At 40.0% G+C, this 17,881-nt stretch overlaps 1 protein-coding gene across 2 annotated transcripts in view; it reads left to right on the top strand.

Moving 5' to 3' along the window:
- cd37.L (CD37 molecule L homeolog) overlaps positions 1-17,881 on the top strand; it is a 70,217-nt gene that overhangs the window by 27,888 nt on the left and 24,448 nt on the right. For both annotated transcript variants that reach the window (NM_001097832.1, XM_018224211.2), the window contains 1 exon segment: positions 12,578-12,656. In NM_001097832.1, coding sequence (NP_001091301.2) covers positions 12,591-12,656 — 66 coding nt within the window. In that variant the 5' untranslated portion in view covers positions 12,578-12,590.

Below are 17,881 nucleotides of genomic sequence, written 5' to 3'. Positions count from 1 at the left end.
CCCTAAAAGGGTCCAATTTCCTTTTAAAAACAAGAAGTTGTCTCTTAAAGGTAACTTGGGGGGCTTGTGGCCATCCATGATAAAATGTTGACAGAAGCAAGGATTTTGCTGTAATGCAGAAACAATCCTAGGAAGGCCTCCACACCTACCTACTGGATAGCTGCCTTTCTGTTTTAGGATAGTTTCTGTTTTAGATATAGTTTAAGGAATTAACTATAAATCCAAACTCGGCTTTTGTCATAGATACAGACTCGATTCTTACAGCAGCTTTCTATCTTTGAAGTCCTTGGCAGTTGGGTCACAGCAAGAATGAATCCTCCTGAAACATGAAAATGGTGAGGCAAAATACATACGGTACTTGCCTCAGTCATTTAAAGGCGTTGGTGAACTAGTAGTTCACATGGGGCAAGCCAGTTATAGCACTGATATAGTAAACCCCTAGGAAACGTTCCATTGTCTGTTAGATAAGAATCACAAGTGGCTGAATGAGGTGGTGGCTTTATTTAATGCTGCTGAATGTTGAACCCTAGATGGGATATGGGCAGGTGCTACAGCCTCAAAGGTTTCCCTTGACTATGTTGAATGTATTTTCCAGGTGAGCACAATGACCTTATATTTGCATGTTTGCCTATAAGTACTGTATAGGCATGTATTCTTATATTTATAGGCAAACATGCAAAAAAGCCATGGGTTACACCACGGCACTGCCCTTAAAGGGGTCGTTCACCTTTAAGTTAACTTTTAGTATGTTGTTGAGAGGTTACTTCTAAGCAACATTTCATTTGGACTTCATCAAAATAGTTTTTGAATTATTTGCCTTATTTGCTGTCCGACTTTCAAATGGTGGTCACTGACCCCATCTAAAAACAAATGCTCCATAAGGCTGCATATTATTTGTTATTGCTACATTTTACTACTCATCTTTCAATTTGGGCCCTCTCCTATTCACATTCCAGTCTTTTATTCAAATCAATGCATGGTTGCTAGGGTAATTTAGGCCCTAGCAATCAGACTGCTGAAATTGTAAACTGGAGAGCTGCTGAATAAAAAGCTAAATAACTCAAAATCCACATATAATAAAAAATGAAAACCAATTGCAAATTGACTCCAAATATCACTCTCTATGCCATACTAAAAGTTAATCTGAAGGCGAACAATCTCTTTAAAGGAAAAAAAAAACTGCTCTGATAAATATGGAGGCATATGAAGTGAAGAAAGGGTAAATTTGATCCATTCTGCTCATTGTGGGGCACTATGGCATGTCTTTTATATTCCCACTGCTGATCTTCACTCCAAGCTATCCAGCTGTGTTTCCAGTACACTTACCCACCAACAGTGATGCCTTCCTGAGCTGATTTTACTGCACAGTGCAGGAAAGCTCATATATACAGCCGTAACTGCACTGTTCCTGTAAATGTGGATTATCTGTTAGACCAGATGTGTGTGTGTGTGGGGAGTTGGAAGATGATATTAAACCGTGATGTCATACAGAATGTTGGCCCTCCCCATGGCCTCCTGTTAAATATCCCTTGTTTTAATTGTGGAAATTCCAATTTGAATATAGAAAAGTCATATGCATTCAGGAAACTGTCATTCTGTCATGATTTTTATAGTGTCGTTTTTATTTCTAAATTACTCTGTTTACACTGCAAATAATTCACTCTACCATGTAAAGTTTAATTTCTAACCCCACAAGTGAATTTTTTATAGTAGTAATATTGGTGTGTAGGTAGCCATCTTAGGTAATTTTGCCTCTTCATGAACCAGTGCTGCACTATGGAACTGCTTTCTGACTGGCTATTGTTTCTCCTACTCAGTGTTATGAAGGAGTTGCAGTGGGACATTGATTTTTACTATTGAGTGCTGTTCTTATATCTACCAGGGAGCTGTTATCTGGTTACCTTCCCATTGTACTGCTGATGGGCTGGTGGGGGGGGGGAAGCGGGGGAGGTGATATTACTCCAATGTGCAGTACAGTAGTAAAGAGTGACTTAAGATTTTCAGAGCACAAATCACATGACTGGGGCACCTGGGAAACTGACAATATGGCTAGCCTTGTGCCAGATTTCAAAATTAAATTTAAAATAAATCTGTTTGCTCTTTTGAAAAACGGATTTCAGAAGTCTGCTGGAGCAACACTATTATCTGATTCATTTTGAATAAAAACATGTTTTCCCATGACAGAGTCCCTTTTAAGGGTTACTTTGTAGATGAGTTTCTACTTATCTGAAACTGACTTCCACCGAGCTGTCATTATAGTATGAGCTACTCAGTTCAGCCTGTATGTTACCATTGTGGGTATTTAAAGGGAAACAAACAGTGGAAAGTCCATACACTCTTCACATGAGAGTTCTGCCTGTAATATCCAGTATGAGTGGAGAGTCATTTGTACAGTTAATGTAGTGAATCGAGGGGCTGAATAAATCCTCAGGCTAATTTCCCACTCTAATTGACTGGCCATTATGTCCGAGATAGTGATGTATGTTAATGAAAACATTACTCATTCCATCAGCTGAGAGAATTGCCAGAGAGTATTCTTTTTTTCCCTCCTTTGTACAGTAAACATGTGGCCCCCAATGATCATTAGGTAGTTAAATGCAGCAGAGTTCCTCTCTCCACATGTGTTTAGCCTTAATGTTCTCCTGGTCCATCCTAAACAAACTTACAGTCCTAATTGCTTCATTGTCATAATTATGTACGCTAGGCCTTTAGCTGACTGTTGCTGTGCCAAGGGGAATAGCATCTGCTATTTGAAATGATTTGGTACAGGGAGGCGCACGCACGTTCTTTCAGCTGTGGCATTTAGTAGAGGAACGATGGGCCGTTCAGTCTGGAATTCATCAGTTGTAGCTGTAAACTTCATTATCCAGAGAAGTGCATCGGGAAATCACAATCCCTCCTGTTTTTTTTTTTTAACTCCAGCAATGGCCAGAAAACCACAGACTGGACAAACATGTGTTAGAATCATTCTCACCCAGATAAACATATGCACAATGTAAATTGAGCTGAATAGTTACCCCCAAATACTTTTTAATATCATCATGATCATTATGCTCATGTCTCAGTTATAGACAATACAAAAGGTATACAAATATAATAGTAGAAGTTGAACAAAAGAAAGTCCTGGATGTGTGCTGGGTGCAATGGGAAATCTTGAAGCTGAAAGGTCAAGTTAACCCCAAAAGACTGTTGATACAATGTAAGACAAGGCAGCTGATTAACAGACCAGCAGGCCCGGGGAGACTGGAGGGATAGGGCCATGACCGGGCTAGGAAGGGGAACACCGGAAATGTGGCGCAAGGGATTGTGTGGACTGTAGTCTTGTGGAGGTGGCGGGGAGTGAAAAGACAGGAACGGGAAAGGAGCCTGCGCCATTTGAAATGAACTGCCCACCCACCTGCCCTGTTTTAAGTGGGGATATAAGGAGGTAGGGTGAATGAGTCACAGCCGATTAGGAGGGTAGGTGGTCGGAGAGCCAGAGAACAAGGTTATGGCGGAAGGTTGGTAGGTCTGAGGCTAGGGGTTGTGGGTATTGGCCACTGTTAAGAGGGGAAAGTCAAAACAAGGGGACTAGCCTCAGGATTTGGATAGGTCCAGTAGCAAAGCAGCCTTCAGGGGCTAGGGGTGGGGATCCCACTGGACATTGGTAATATTGTTAACATGTTTGAAATGTTAAAGGAATTATTCAGTGTAAAAATAAAAACTGGGTAAATAAAAAGGCTATGCAAAATAAAAAATGTTTCTAATATAGTTAGTTAGCCAAAAATGTAATATATAAAGGCTGGAGTGACTGGATGTCTAATATAATAGCCAGATCACTACTTCCTGCTTTTCAGCTCTCTTGGTTTACACTTACTGGTTACCAGGCTGTAACCAATCAGAGACGTGAGGGGGGCCACATGGGTCATAACTGTTGCTTCTGAATCTGAGCTGAATGCTGAGGATCAATTGCAAACTCACTGAACAGATATGTACCATGTGGTCCCCCTTCAAGTCGCTGACTAGCTCAGAGTTATAGAGCTGAAAAGCAGGAAGTAGTGTTCTGGCTATTATGTTAGATATCCAATCACTCCAGCCTTTATACATTACATTTTTGGCTAACTAACTATATTAGAAACGTTTTTTATTTTGCACAGCCTATGTATTTACCCAGTTTTTTTTTTTCACACTTACCTGTTCCTTTAAGATATGTGATTGTTAATTCATGTGTAAATAAAGTGTCTGGGGCCTTTCCATTCCACTAAAGAAGTGTCCAGCTGTTTGTATAACAGAAGGGGTGAGGTGCGTTTGGGAAGAGGGTACAAGACTTGACCCTGCCCAGGTCATGTATTTGCTGTGGAACTAAGACTTTTGCAACATTGTTTGAAAAACACCAACCAGGTTTGAGCAAATGCTGTTTTCAATAGGAATTGTTTTTATAAATCACTTTAAAAGCACTGAACATTTTTAATAAATGTATACTGGAAATTTGCTTGAAATGAGGTATTCTTTTATTAGGCAATTTTTTATTAAAGCATTTTCAGTAGGGGTGCATAATATTTATGTTAAGGGGTTCATGTTATTTAATGTGATTTTGCAGATGGTATAATTCTGCAGTAATTATGAGAACCCAGAGGTTACAAGATGTACTTAATAGAGCATTCTATGCCTTATGGGAGGAGTTCCTGTCACTACATCTATAACTTTTTAGCAAATAAGACTATGGTGCTATTTGTGAGTTATTTATATTATGAGGACATTATAGACACCTAGGGGCAAATTCACTAAAGTGCGAATTTCCGCCAGCCAACGATCCGCCACACTTTGTGCCACTTCTTCAGGCGAAAATTCGCTACCACTACGGTAATTCACTAAAATGCAAAGTTGCATCTCAGCAGCCAAACACTGGTGAAGTTTTGCTAGCATTAATTCGTCAGTGCGAGCATTTCATAGCAATCTTTCACTAGCATTCAATTCTGCCTATCAAAACTTTATTAGAAATCTTAAGTTTAGGTTAATTTGAATAGGGCGGATACACATTGGTCGTATGGAGGTCTTTATTAGAGATGTTGGTGCAAATGCTTGAAGTGGGCACTTATTATTGCAAATGTCCAAGTAGGCAAAATAAAGACAAAAGAGATCTTCTAATGCCCTAGACATGAGCCCACCCTAAAACAAATGTGGCATATCCCTCAATTGGTAAAAAATTGTTAACGCAAAAATATTTAATAAAGAGAAAGTATGTAGGACTGAGTGAAAATTTGCGCGAAACTGCACTAGCAACAGTCTCGTTTGCTAGCGAATGGTCCTCTACACCTGTTAGTAAATTGGCGATGTCCCTACGGATTGGATTTCGGGCAATTTTTCGGTGGAGATGGCCCTTTAGTAAATCTGCCCCTTAGACTTGTATAAAAGCACTTGGGCCGAGGACTTGTGTCTTTATATAGTCATGGAACTCTTCAATGACTCCAAACATCCTTAACAGGAGGAACATTATTACCCTTATATAACGTGCTTAAAGGCAAACTTCTTTTTTAATACATACTGTTGCTAGGGTTTCACCTTGCATGGGACAAAGAATGGAGGACCATGAAGGCTTGGAAAACTGCCTGTGAAACTGTGAGGTTCTAGAGCAGTGATACCCAACCAGTGGCTCCTGAGCAACATGTTGCTCACCAACCCCTTGGATGTTGCTCCCAGTGGCCTCAAAACCAGGTCCGGACTGAGAATTAAAATAGGCCTTGGCATTTCAGGTACACAGAGGCCCAATCAGCCCACACAGAGGCCCAAACAGTCCCCACCAGCCCACTAAATACTGAATTTCTATGGGACCTTATAGCAGCCCTCTGGCATTAGCCAGAAACCACAGATTGCCAGTCTGGGCCTGCTCAAAGCAGATATTCATTTTGAATTCCTGGCTTGGAGACAAGGTTTGGTTGCAGGTGTACTGCACAGTTTTATGGTTTCCTGTTGTGCAAACATTTCCATTTTTATCATTTTGATCACAGTGCCAGATTCCATTTTCCTGCAGCCTGCATCCTGAATTGCATTTCATAAATCATGTCAACCTTCTTTGTGCTTGGACTGAACATCCATACCATTATTTTTATGTTTCTTGTTCTGTGTGATGTAAGTTGAGATATGATTTCATGGATGGATGTATTGGATAAATTAGATCAATGTTTGGTACGTGTCAAGTTATTGCCAACCTATTGGCCTGACGGATTCATATAGGTCAAGCAACTATAAGGCCTACTGTGTCCATCAAAATGCCTTTCCACAGGACTTATTTACTAACAAGGGTGCTAATTGTCACCAAAGCATTTACCCTTAACAACAATCAGATCTGTACTTTCATTACAAATTGGAAGCCTTTGTTAGCTGCACTGGTATAGTTTAGCTCTCGTATTACTGCATATCCAGTAGATAGCTATTTCCCAAGTGATACGCCATTAATGACAAAGCCGCCTTTCAGAGGGCAGCAGTTTTAACCGCACTTTAATGGGAAGCTATTGCTGCCATACCAGGGTTTTGGATAACTATAGTTCTCACTGAGAAAAGCAGCAAACAATGGGCAGGATTCAGTTCCATGAGAAAATGTCATTTTATGGTTATCACGTGAAAACTTATGGTCAAGATTCAGTCTTAGGAGAGAAAACTTTTCTCCTAATTCAGTTCCCGTGTTTTGCATTGAATTGCATCTGGCATTATGGAAAAATCTGGAATCGAACTAGGAGATAAGCTTTTCTCAACAAATATAAAGATGAACTAAAGCTTAACTAAAGAAGTAGCTAGAAATGTTGTGTTGTGTACCAGACCAAGGCATCCACAGCCCTTTAGCAGTAGAGATCTGTGTCTCCAAAGATGCCCCAGTAGCTCCCCATCTTCTTTTCTGCTGATTCACTGCACATGCTCTGTGCTGCTGTCACTTACTGAGCTTAGGGAGCCACTTACAATATACAGTACACATAGAATATAAATGTCACACTATAAGGCTGATTAGTAATTAATACAGATAATTACTAGATGGTAGCTCAGAAAGCAATTAATACAGACAATTACTACATGAAACCAGAGTTTGTCCTGTAGCATCATCTTATATTACAGGCCAACCTCATTTTCTGCTTGATAATTTGCGACGACCACTAAATTTAGCAGCTCAGAGCATATGAGTGTTGCAAGACACTTTCCAAGATGGTGACCCCTGCGACAAGTATGATGTTCTGTATCATTGCTGCTATTGAGAAGCTGAAACTTTATGCTGGTGCAATAAATTTAGTTTATAAAATATGGCATTTTAGACATATTCATTCTTAGTTTTTAGTTCTCCTTTAATCTTGGCAAATCTGTCTGCTGTTGCCATTAGTTGACATATCAGCACTACAGTTCCATGGATGCTTGCAATTAAAGGTTTAAGTCGAATGGTTGCATGGTTCTGTTTTATATCCTTAATTCTAAATTCTTAATATCCTAGCTGGGGAAACATTACTCATTATTATATATGCCTGTAACATAATATTGCTCTTATCAATCAGCTGTGAAAACATCACTCTCCTAACAATATTATTTTGGGGATATTATAACAGTATTAATATACATCCAGTATGACTCCCTATTAGCCCTGTCTGGAGTTAGAAAAAAGTATATATCCTGTTTTTATACAGGCCATGGAACTACTAGGTGACTTATGATATCATTGTACCTGTACTATAAAACTTGGTTCATTATTTATTACGTTCTGTTTATAAAGGTATATTTTATGGTTATTTGTGGATTTTGTGTATTAAACTGAAACTTTCTAATAACTGTTATACTGTACAATATAATATAATTTTAGTTTTTTTTTAATCTGTACTGTATCCCCCCCCCCAATAATGGTCCCCCTGATGCTGGTAACCAAAGGCAAATGTCCTCTATGAGCTTGCCTAATGCTGCCCTCCTAACTTTACATGGAGGTGGCATAGATGTTTTGTTCAGTACTCTGAGGTAGGCTGGACCTTTGGTTGTTTGGACATACAATGGAGATTCTGGAGTTCCACCAGAAGTCAAATGCAACTCAGGACATGGATACCTGGCTTAAGCCTTTTTACTGAAGACTTTTTGACCTTCTTGCTTTCAACTCAAGATGCCGGCCTGCAGCAGGTGAACTAATTGCACAGAAATACCCATACGGATTTTGAACTTGGCTGAATCACTATTTTCTGTTGTGAAAGTGGGAATGTTCTATGCAAGATATTTTTTTGGCACATGCAAATTGTGGAACACAGATGTGTTCAGCAAATAACACAGGGATATTTGCATGCAAACCAACGGTGGCGAGACTCAAACCTAAAAATAAATATTAACTGCCAAGCTATAGAGTTATAATCCATGGAAGGGGTATGTCCCCTTTCACCTCTGTGTAGATCACCCGGATTTACAAGGAAAAACACAGTTTATGGGGCTGGGGCTTTTTATGGTTTTGGGCATTCGGTAACACTCAAACTCACATTTGTTTGTTAACTGAGAAAATGCAGGCAAATCTATCCAGGAAACCTCAGTTGTTAAGGGTACTGGCTCATAAGGTGTTTTGAGGGGTGTTCTGTAGGTGGGAGCAAATGCTCAAAATTACCCTCAAGGGCAATCAGCTGCAAGCATTGGGGAAACTCACATAAAGGGGAAATAAAGCCTAACTAAAGAAGGAGCTAGAAATGTTGTACATTATGTTTTGTGCTTCTGTACCAGCCCAAGGCAACCACAGCCCTTTAGCAGTATAGATCTGTGTCTCCAAAGATGCCCCAGTAACTCCCCATCTTCTTTTCTGCTGATTCACTGCACATGCTCTGTGCTGCTGTCACTTACTGAGCTTAGGGACCCACTCACAATATACAGTACACATAGAATAGAAATGTCACAATATAAGACTTATTGTAATTAATAGTAATAAATACAGATAATTACTATATGGCAGTACAAAAACCAGTGCAATTAGCATCACAATTTAATAATCAGCCCTGTAGCATCAGCTTATATTACAGGCCAACCTCATTTTCGACTTGATAATTTGCACTGCTGCCATGAGGCAAATTGAGGCGGCAGCTTACCAGGGGCGGCAAAAAGTCACTCTTGGAAACTTAAAGAGCTGAAATTCCAGTTATTTAACCAGAATGGTGTTGTAGTTTTCTCCTAATAGTCAAACCCAAAATGAAAAAAGACATTACTAGATATTATATCAAGCAAATGTATTTTTCTCTTTCTGTAACTGATCAGCTGAATAAAAAAAAATACTAGTTGCTAAATGCCGAACTGCTACATTTTTACCAATACGCGGAATTTGTTTTTTTGCAGCACATGTAAATTATTTGTTGATATACTAGACGGCTGGAGACACTTTAAGCACCTGAGGGATTACACTGTTAACACAAAGCTTGTTCTTTTAAATAGTGCTGACCTTTCATTCTTAAAGGGCCCCAGAGAAAAATACCCCAATCTGGCAGATCTCTCTGCACATTTCTTTGCTGTTTTTTCTTGTTAAAGAATGCAGATGTTTAAAGGGGCACGTGCCTTAACTGTCCTGTTGGCAGTGTGGTTGCGTGAGGTTCCTGTTTTTTTCCAGACAGTGTACGGTTGGCCACACACACAAATATATACATTTTTTTTGTCAGGTCCAGAGAAATTTTACAAGGGCATATATATTGGCTCATTAGCTCACCCAGGCTGCACCCTTCTTTGCTTCTGCTTGATCCGACATCAGGGAAAGGGGACCTGTGCTACTTCCCATTAATATAAATAGAAAGCCATCTATGATGACTTTACAAGTAGCAATTATCAAAATGTATTTTTTACTATAGACTCCTCTATGTTAGAACAGTGCCATATATTTATAGAAACAAAGTGGTAATGCTGCGCTGAAAGGAAATGGAATATGTCAGGTTTCAGTTCCCAGAATCCACTATGTTTGCTTGCTGTGTGGTGCTAGCCATTTAAGTGTTAACTCTGCTCTCCTTAGCTGATGGTTCAGAGCATTGCTACCAGATCCACGGTTACATTTAAAATAATACAACATTTTGTGCAGAAGAAGAACCCCCTGTAGGTCCGTGGTCAGTTTTGGTCAGAAGGGTCTACCTGTGTGCAAGTTGGAAAACACATTCAGGGTTCAGTGTTAAACTATGTTTTTCTCAAATCAACTTTTTAACCCCCTTTCTGGAATGTTTGCTTTTTCCTTTTCTCTCTTTGAACGCAGGTATGTTTATTCTGTTGTACACACAAATCCCATCCCATTTGGTGTCAGAGCAGTCAAACTTTGGTTAATAGGTACTGAAGGACATGCAAAGCCTCAAACTTGTGCTGCAGTAAATGTACCTCTGCAGGCCTGGACTGGCAATCTGTGGGTTCTGGCAAATGCCAGAGGGGCTGCGGTATGGTTTCATAGAAAGTTACCATATAGTGGGCTGGTAGGGGGCTGCTTGGGCCTCTGTGTACTTGGAATGGCAGGGCCTATTTTGACTCCCAGTCCAGTCCAGAGTCTGTCGTATGATTCCACAGGTACCGTAGCATATGAGGCATTTGCACTTTTTCGATACAAATGCAAGCTAGTTTTACTGGAATAGATACAAACATCGCAAGTTGCACATTGTCCTTCAGGTGTTTGATTACAAGGAAAATTATACAAATCACCATTGTAAATCTTATATGTACTAAATAGCCTGAAGTTTGCTACTTGTCTAGTAACCCATAGCAACCAATTAGCATGTAGAATTTACAGATCAGCTCTTAAAGCGGACCAGTCACCCAAACATAAAAAGCTGTATAACAAAAGTCCTCTTAAAATTAAACATGAAACTCAAATTCTTTTTTTCTTTCTTTTTATTAAACTATCTATACAGGTATGGGATCCATTATCCGGATAGCTCCGAATTACAGAATGTGCGTCTCCCATAGACTCCATTTTATTCAAATAATCCAAATTTTTAAGATGATTTCCTTTTTCTCTGTAATAATAAAACAGTAGCTTGTACTTGATCCCAACTAATATATAATTAATCCTTACTGGAAGCAAATCCAGCCTATTGGGTTAATTTCATGATTACATGATTTTCTAGTGGACTTAAGGAATGAGGATCCAAATTACAGAAAGATCCATTATCCAGAAAACCCCAGTTCCTGAGCATTCTGGATAACAGGTCCCATACCTATACCCAGTGTCAGACTGAGACGCCAGGGGCCCACCAGAAGTCCTTAGGCTGAGGGCCCACTTTCCAAATGATTATACCTCCTCTTCTCACCTCTTTATTCTCCTAGTCTCTTTTCTGTACATACTATACTCTATTCTTTCATTATTAAGCATCTTTTTTCCTGTAAAGAAATAGGGAATGATCATAAAATAGACCAAATGATGAGAAGCAAGAGACCCACTGACACCTGGGCCCACCTGGAGTTTTCCTGGTATCCCAGTGGGGCAATCCTACTCTGCCTGTACCTGTTATATACTGGTTACAACTGTCAATCATATATTGTCTGCCCTTCCTTTATACCTTAGGCCAGTGATCCCCAACCAGTGTCTCGTGAGCAACATGTTGCTCTCCAACCCCTTGGGTGTTGCTCCCAGTGGCCTCAAAGCAGGTGCTTATTTTTGAATTCATGGTTTGGAGGCAAGTTTGGTTTCATAAAAACAAGGTGTACTGCCAAACAGAGTCTCCTGTAGGCTGTCAGTCCACATACAGCCTACCAAATAGCCAACCACAGCACTTATTTGGCACCCCAAGGACTTTTTTCATGCTTGTGTTGCTCCTCAACTCTTTCTACCTTTAAATGTGGCTCATGAGTCAAAAAGGTTGGAGACCCCTGCCTTAGGCACTAGGGATGGGCGAATTTGACCCGTTTTGTTTCGCCAAAAATTTGCCGCTGGCGGAATGTCGCCAACGCCCATTGAAGTCTATGGGTGTCAATTTTTTTTTGTATTTTTCAAATTTTTTTGGACGCGCAACTTTTTTTTTTTTGATGCACAATGCCATACAAGTCAATGGGTGTCATTTTTGCGCAAAACAAGGCAAAAAAATTCGCCCATCCCTATTAGGCACAGAGATGGGGCAGGCAATTACTTTGACTTTCGATTTTGCACTTACTAGATGCCATTGCACTCCTCACAATCCCCCTCGCTCCTCAGCAATTAAATTAGTTAGCCAGTGCATGGGCCATCAGGTCCCCCATTCTGGAGCATAAAAAAGATTTTGGCATGATCTAAAGATAACAGTGTCCACAAAATGGCTGCTGCCTGTTTCACATCATTGTGAATTGCCAGACTAAAAGAAACAAGATTTAAATTATTTATATAGTGTGGAAGTAAAGTTTATTTTGCTTGACTAACATCATAAAATAGGATTTGGAATTATTTCTTAGGGTCAAGTTTCCCTTTAAAAAACACAGCTGATTGGTCGCTATGGGTTACTAGATGTAAAACATAGGTGCAATATGGGAAATGTGTGTTTGTGGCCAGACACGCGTCATACACGCTGCAGACGGCAAGGCCGCAACTTTGATGAATTTAGATTGAAGTTGAGTTGCAGTCACACAATGAGATACAGAAAATGATCTCTCTCTCTTTCTTTCCCTCACACAGGAAGAGAAGCAAGATGGCTATCAAAGGTTGCCTGAGCGTTACCAAATATTTCCTGTTTGTCTTCAACCTGTTCTTCTTTGTAAGTACTTTGTGCATTTTGTTTTCACTGTTATTTTTTCACTTAATGATTCCTGCAGTTGCAGCAGGGTGGCACAAATAACAACAACAAGCACTTTAAGGGAGAATCTTTGGATAGTTTGTGGTGTCTTGATTACACTGCAAATTTGCCCTTTGATTTGGTGAAAAATGTTACCCAAGCTTGGAGCAGTCAAGGGGTCTGAGGCAATTTATAACCAATTAAACACCAGTAGCATCCCCGAAGTATCCATCATAGTTAACAATTCCACTATCACCCCCTCTCCCCAGGCCCGGTGCCTTGGGGTTATCCTAGATTCTGCCCTGTCATTCACTCCTCATATCCAGTCACTTATTAAATCATGTCACTTCCACCTTAGGAACGTATCCAAAATACGATCAATCACCCAAGACGCTGCCAAAATTCTTATTCACTCTCTCATCATATCGCGTCTAGACTACTGTAACTCTCTTTTAATTGGCCTCCCCCTCCAGAGACTGTCACCTCTCCAGTCCATAATGAACACTGCTGCGAGGCTCATACACCTCAGCAACCGCTCATCCTCTGCCTCGCCATTCTGTCAATCCCTGCACTGGCTTCCGTTACCTTTCAGAATCAAATTCAAATTAATGACACTGACTTTCAAAGTACTTCACAACTCTGCTCCACCCTACATCTCTGAACTCATCTCTATATACTCACCCACTCGCTTACTTCGCTCCTCTACTGACCTGCTACTCAACTCTTCTCTCATTACCTCCTCACATGCTCGCATTCAAGACTTTGGAAGGGCTGCACCCCTCCTCTGGAACGCTCTCCCACGATCTGTCCGACTTTCTCCCAACCTTTCTGCTTTCAAAAAATCTCTGAAAACGCACTTCTTTCGAGAAGCCTACCCTCACTCTGCTTAACTACCAAACGCAACACCACATACAACACCACATTTCTCACCCACTTACTTCGATCTTGCCCACTCCCACACCTTGTGTATTACTCCCTTCCCTTTAGACTGTATGCCTATGCATAGGGCCTTCCTCACCTCTTTGTACCTGTATTGATTGTGATGTTTGTTACTCCATATATTCTATGTATGTAATTCATGTGATGTAGTTGTATAATCACAGTTACTTTACAGTGCTACGCAATATGTTGGCGCTATATAAATACATGTTAATAAATAATAATAATTAGGAGTCCCTATGCCCCCCACCCAAGTTTTCATGGCACGTCATGTAGTAACAGGTTCAAGTAATCTATATATTTGTCAACCACTGGCAGATTATCTTCTACATTCAGCAAAAGCGTCTGTCTGTTTGGGTACATATTGTTATGGGCACCAGTTACTACATGCAGTGCCCTCTGCTAGTAGGAGTAGGATTAGTGCAAGGGGTTGCCACACGAAGAGTTTAGCCCAGCAGTTCTAGGATTGTATATGTGGATAAATATATAGGGCAGTATATGCCTGTATAAAGGTATGGGATCTATTAGCTGGAAACCCATTATCCAGAACACTTCAAATTATGGGAAGGTCATCTCCTCTAGACTTCATTTTAATAAAAAAGCTCAACATTTTAAAAAATATTTCCAAGTACCTTATACTTGATCCTTATTGGTAGCAAAAAAAATGCTATTGGTATAAATTAATGTTTAAACAATTTTTTAGCAGGCCTAAAATATGGAGATCAAAATTACAGAAAGACCCCTACAAATTCCAGGTCCCAAGCATTCTGGATAACAGGCCCTTTACCTATGATTTACAGATGATCAAAATAAATAGAACCTATGGAGAAAAAATACATTCTGCCTATTCTTTGAATTTCCAAAAAATCCTATTTTTAAGTAGTTTTTATTATTATTTCACACTTACTATCTTACAATGAATTATCTGTTAGTTTAATTAGAGAGCCTGAACTCTGTATGGGGGTTTGTTTGTTTATTGGTAAACCAATTATCTACTGTACCTTGCAAGGCCCCAACCATGGAGTCGTTTCAATTTCCCTTAGTCTGTTTTGCTCATGTTATATCAAACACCATAGAATATTTGCAATAACTGGCAAAATGTACATTCAGCACAAGCCATATTTGTTACACTCATGTTGAACAAGGGGTACACTTTAATGAATAAAAATATAATTCTAAGCAACTTTCCAGTGTACATAAATTAGAAATGTAAATGTCATTTGTAAATATATAATTGCAACAGAAAGCAGTATTTGTATATCTTAGTTTTCACCTCTCACCCCTGGTTACAGCTCTTGAAACAAGGTCTGCTCCAGGTCTGTCGGCTTCTGATGTTTCGTTAAGGATTCAAAACCAGTAGTTCCGAGAATATAGAGTACTTACACTCAATTCTCAATAATTTTAAAACCCCTGAAATTTTTTAATTACCGTATGCTGGAAAGTAGTTCAGAATTACATTTTATTTTCATTATGAAACAAAAACTGTTTTGGGGTGGATTCCACTTTAATATTATGAATAATCTGATATTAACATACTTACACAGTTGTGTTTCTTCGGTGGCCAAGCCACATCACACTGTATTGAAATGAGATTAAACGAGAAGGAAAGTCATTTGGCACTTGGGGGTGCCAAATGTTAGGTACCCCCAAGCGATTGTATTCACTTACTGGGCTGGTGCTTCTGTCAGGAGAAAACTGCAGTGGCCCACGGTTATTCCAGCGAGCACCACGGAGCGATCCTCATCCTGCTTCTTCTTTCTTCAAATTTCCCGGGGCAGACAGGTGTAGTAGAACTAAATAGTCGGCCTTTTCATTAGAGTTTGTCTATTCCCTGTACTGAGCATGTGCAGCCGCGAGAAGAAAGAAGAAGCAAGAAGAGGATCACTCCGTAATGCGTAATGGAAGAACCCAAAGGCTTGTGACTAGGGCGGCATGGTTTTGGGGCGGCCCTCAGGGTGCCTATTTTTTCATTTTTTTTTTTTAAAACCCGCCCCACACTCCACCACAGATTTCCATAGGAAATCCTGTGACAGAGCTAAGGGGGTGGGGGGTAGGGGGCTGAGGAAGAATGCGTCAGCATGTGACGTCAGCGTGCACAACGCGTGACGTAGGACTGCATTGGACCTAAATACTGCCCTGCCGGGGCTGGTGCAGTTTTCTTCTGATGGGAGAACCAGTCTGGGGTTTCAGGTAAGTAAATACAATCACTTTGGGGACTTTGGAACCGCCAAGTGCCAAATGACTTTCCTTCTCCTTTCAGGTCTGGACTGAGATTCAAAATAGGCCCTGGCAATTCAAGTACATAGAGGTGCAAACAGGCCCCCACCAGCCCACTAAATATTGTCAGTCTATGACATCTTACAGCAGCCCCTCTGGCATTTGCCAGACCAACAGATTGCCAGTCTGGGCCTTGAAGTTCCCCTAAAATTTGCTATTTATATTCAGCTCTGAGCTTGTGTTATTGACTCATATAATGTGAACTACAGTTTGTTACAGGCTAATAGCACACTAGGGTATATAAATACCAGAGGTGAAAAGGTGCCTTCCACACCTTATATGTGTGCACTGACAGGCATAGTCAGCGTATATATACCAGCAGAGAAAATAAGCCATGTGCCAAATAAATCTTTATCACTGTCCATCTTTTTTGCTGTTTTGGCTCTGATGTTTCTGCTCTATAAAACAGAAAAGGCAGGTATGTTTTTCTAAGGGTTTGAAGATTAATTATGGTATTATAGGATTATAATTCAACCCCCAAACAATATTTTGCTGAGCTCTGAACTGTGTATATATATATATATATATATATATATATATATATATATATATATATATATATATATATATATATATATATATATATATATATATATTGGATCTTGTCTTTCTCTTGTGGGTAAGCAAATGAGAAATAACATGAAAAGGAATAAATGCAGCAATTTATGTGTTCTTTTTTCTTCTCTTGCATCAATGAAAATATTTTAGGAATATTTCATCTAGGAATAAAACCAAAGCAAAAGGCATATGCAAAAAAAATAAGGTTTAAAGCTTTTCCAGGCTTGCCTGTTAATAGCCAAACAGCTTCCAAACGCTATTACCTTTCTCCTATGATAATGTATCAAAATCAGGATATCAGATCACTACTCACGGGAATATGCAGGGCACTTGTGGAACTGTTAAAGAATTGGATAGGCCTGGAAACTCAACATACATTAGTAAACTAAGTTAACCCTTGCATTACTGGCACAGTCTGTCGCTTACTGTAGAGTCTGGAATGGGAGGCAAGACTACAAATACTTTAAAAGGGCACTTTTAAATGTAGTTATAGTGTAATTTAGTGGTGTGGAGTGTAATTTAGGGTGGAATGGATTTAGGGTGGTAGCAGACGGGGAGATTAGTCTTCTAGAGACAAATCTTCTCTACTGCTTGTGACTAATTTCCCTAAAATGCCTTCCTGCCGGCAAGAATGCAAATCTCCGGTGGGATGGCAAACGTATCGCTTTGGAATTCTGAAGTTGCCGGAAGTTTCCTCTTGATTCGTATGCCATCCCACCAAAGTTTTGCATGCTTGCCAGCGGGAAGACATTTGGGGGGAGTAGTCACGGCAGTAGAGAAGATTTGTCCCTGGGCAACTAATCTGCCACCTTAGAGTTATGCTGCTACTTTGGATGTATTCATGCTGCTGTATTCCATGCACAAAACAGATCCTACTTTGCAAGCAAAACTGCAGTAGGAATCGACTGGTTATCTAGTTTCGGTTGTACATTTCAGAAATTCTAATGTCATTTAGAAATCGGTATATCTGGAATTAACTAGCCTATGTCAGACTTTTAGTTACCAACCAAGATACATGTGAAATTGCGGAAGTGCTATACTATAGGCATACAGTCACTCTAACATATCCCACAGCCACAGTCTTTTCCCATACACTGTTATCCCACTGCTACTATAGGCACCATCTCTCCCTACTATACCTGCTATCCTACAGTCACAGTCCCTTCCCAGAGACTATTATCCCACTGTTACTATAGGCACCATCTCTCCCTACTATACCTGCTATCCCACAGCCACACTCCCTTCCCAGAGACTATTATCCCACTGTTACTATAGGCACCATCTCTCCGTACTATACCTGCTATCCCACAGCCACACTCCCTTCCCAGAGACTATAATCCCTACTGCTACTATAGATACTATCTCACCCTACTATGCCCTATTAATTATAAGTTGCTTTTTGTATGTTCTTTTCCCAAAGAGCACATCTGATG

Source organism: Xenopus laevis, chromosome 7L (assembly GCF_017654675.1).
Source record: "Xenopus laevis strain J_2021 chromosome 7L, Xenopus_laevis_v10.1, whole genome shotgun sequence".
In the NCBI taxonomy this organism is placed as follows: Eukaryota; Metazoa; Chordata; class Amphibia; order Anura; family Pipidae; genus Xenopus; species Xenopus laevis.
Note: the sequence above shows the minus strand (reverse complement) of the source record. Positions and strands in the feature narration are given on the sequence as shown.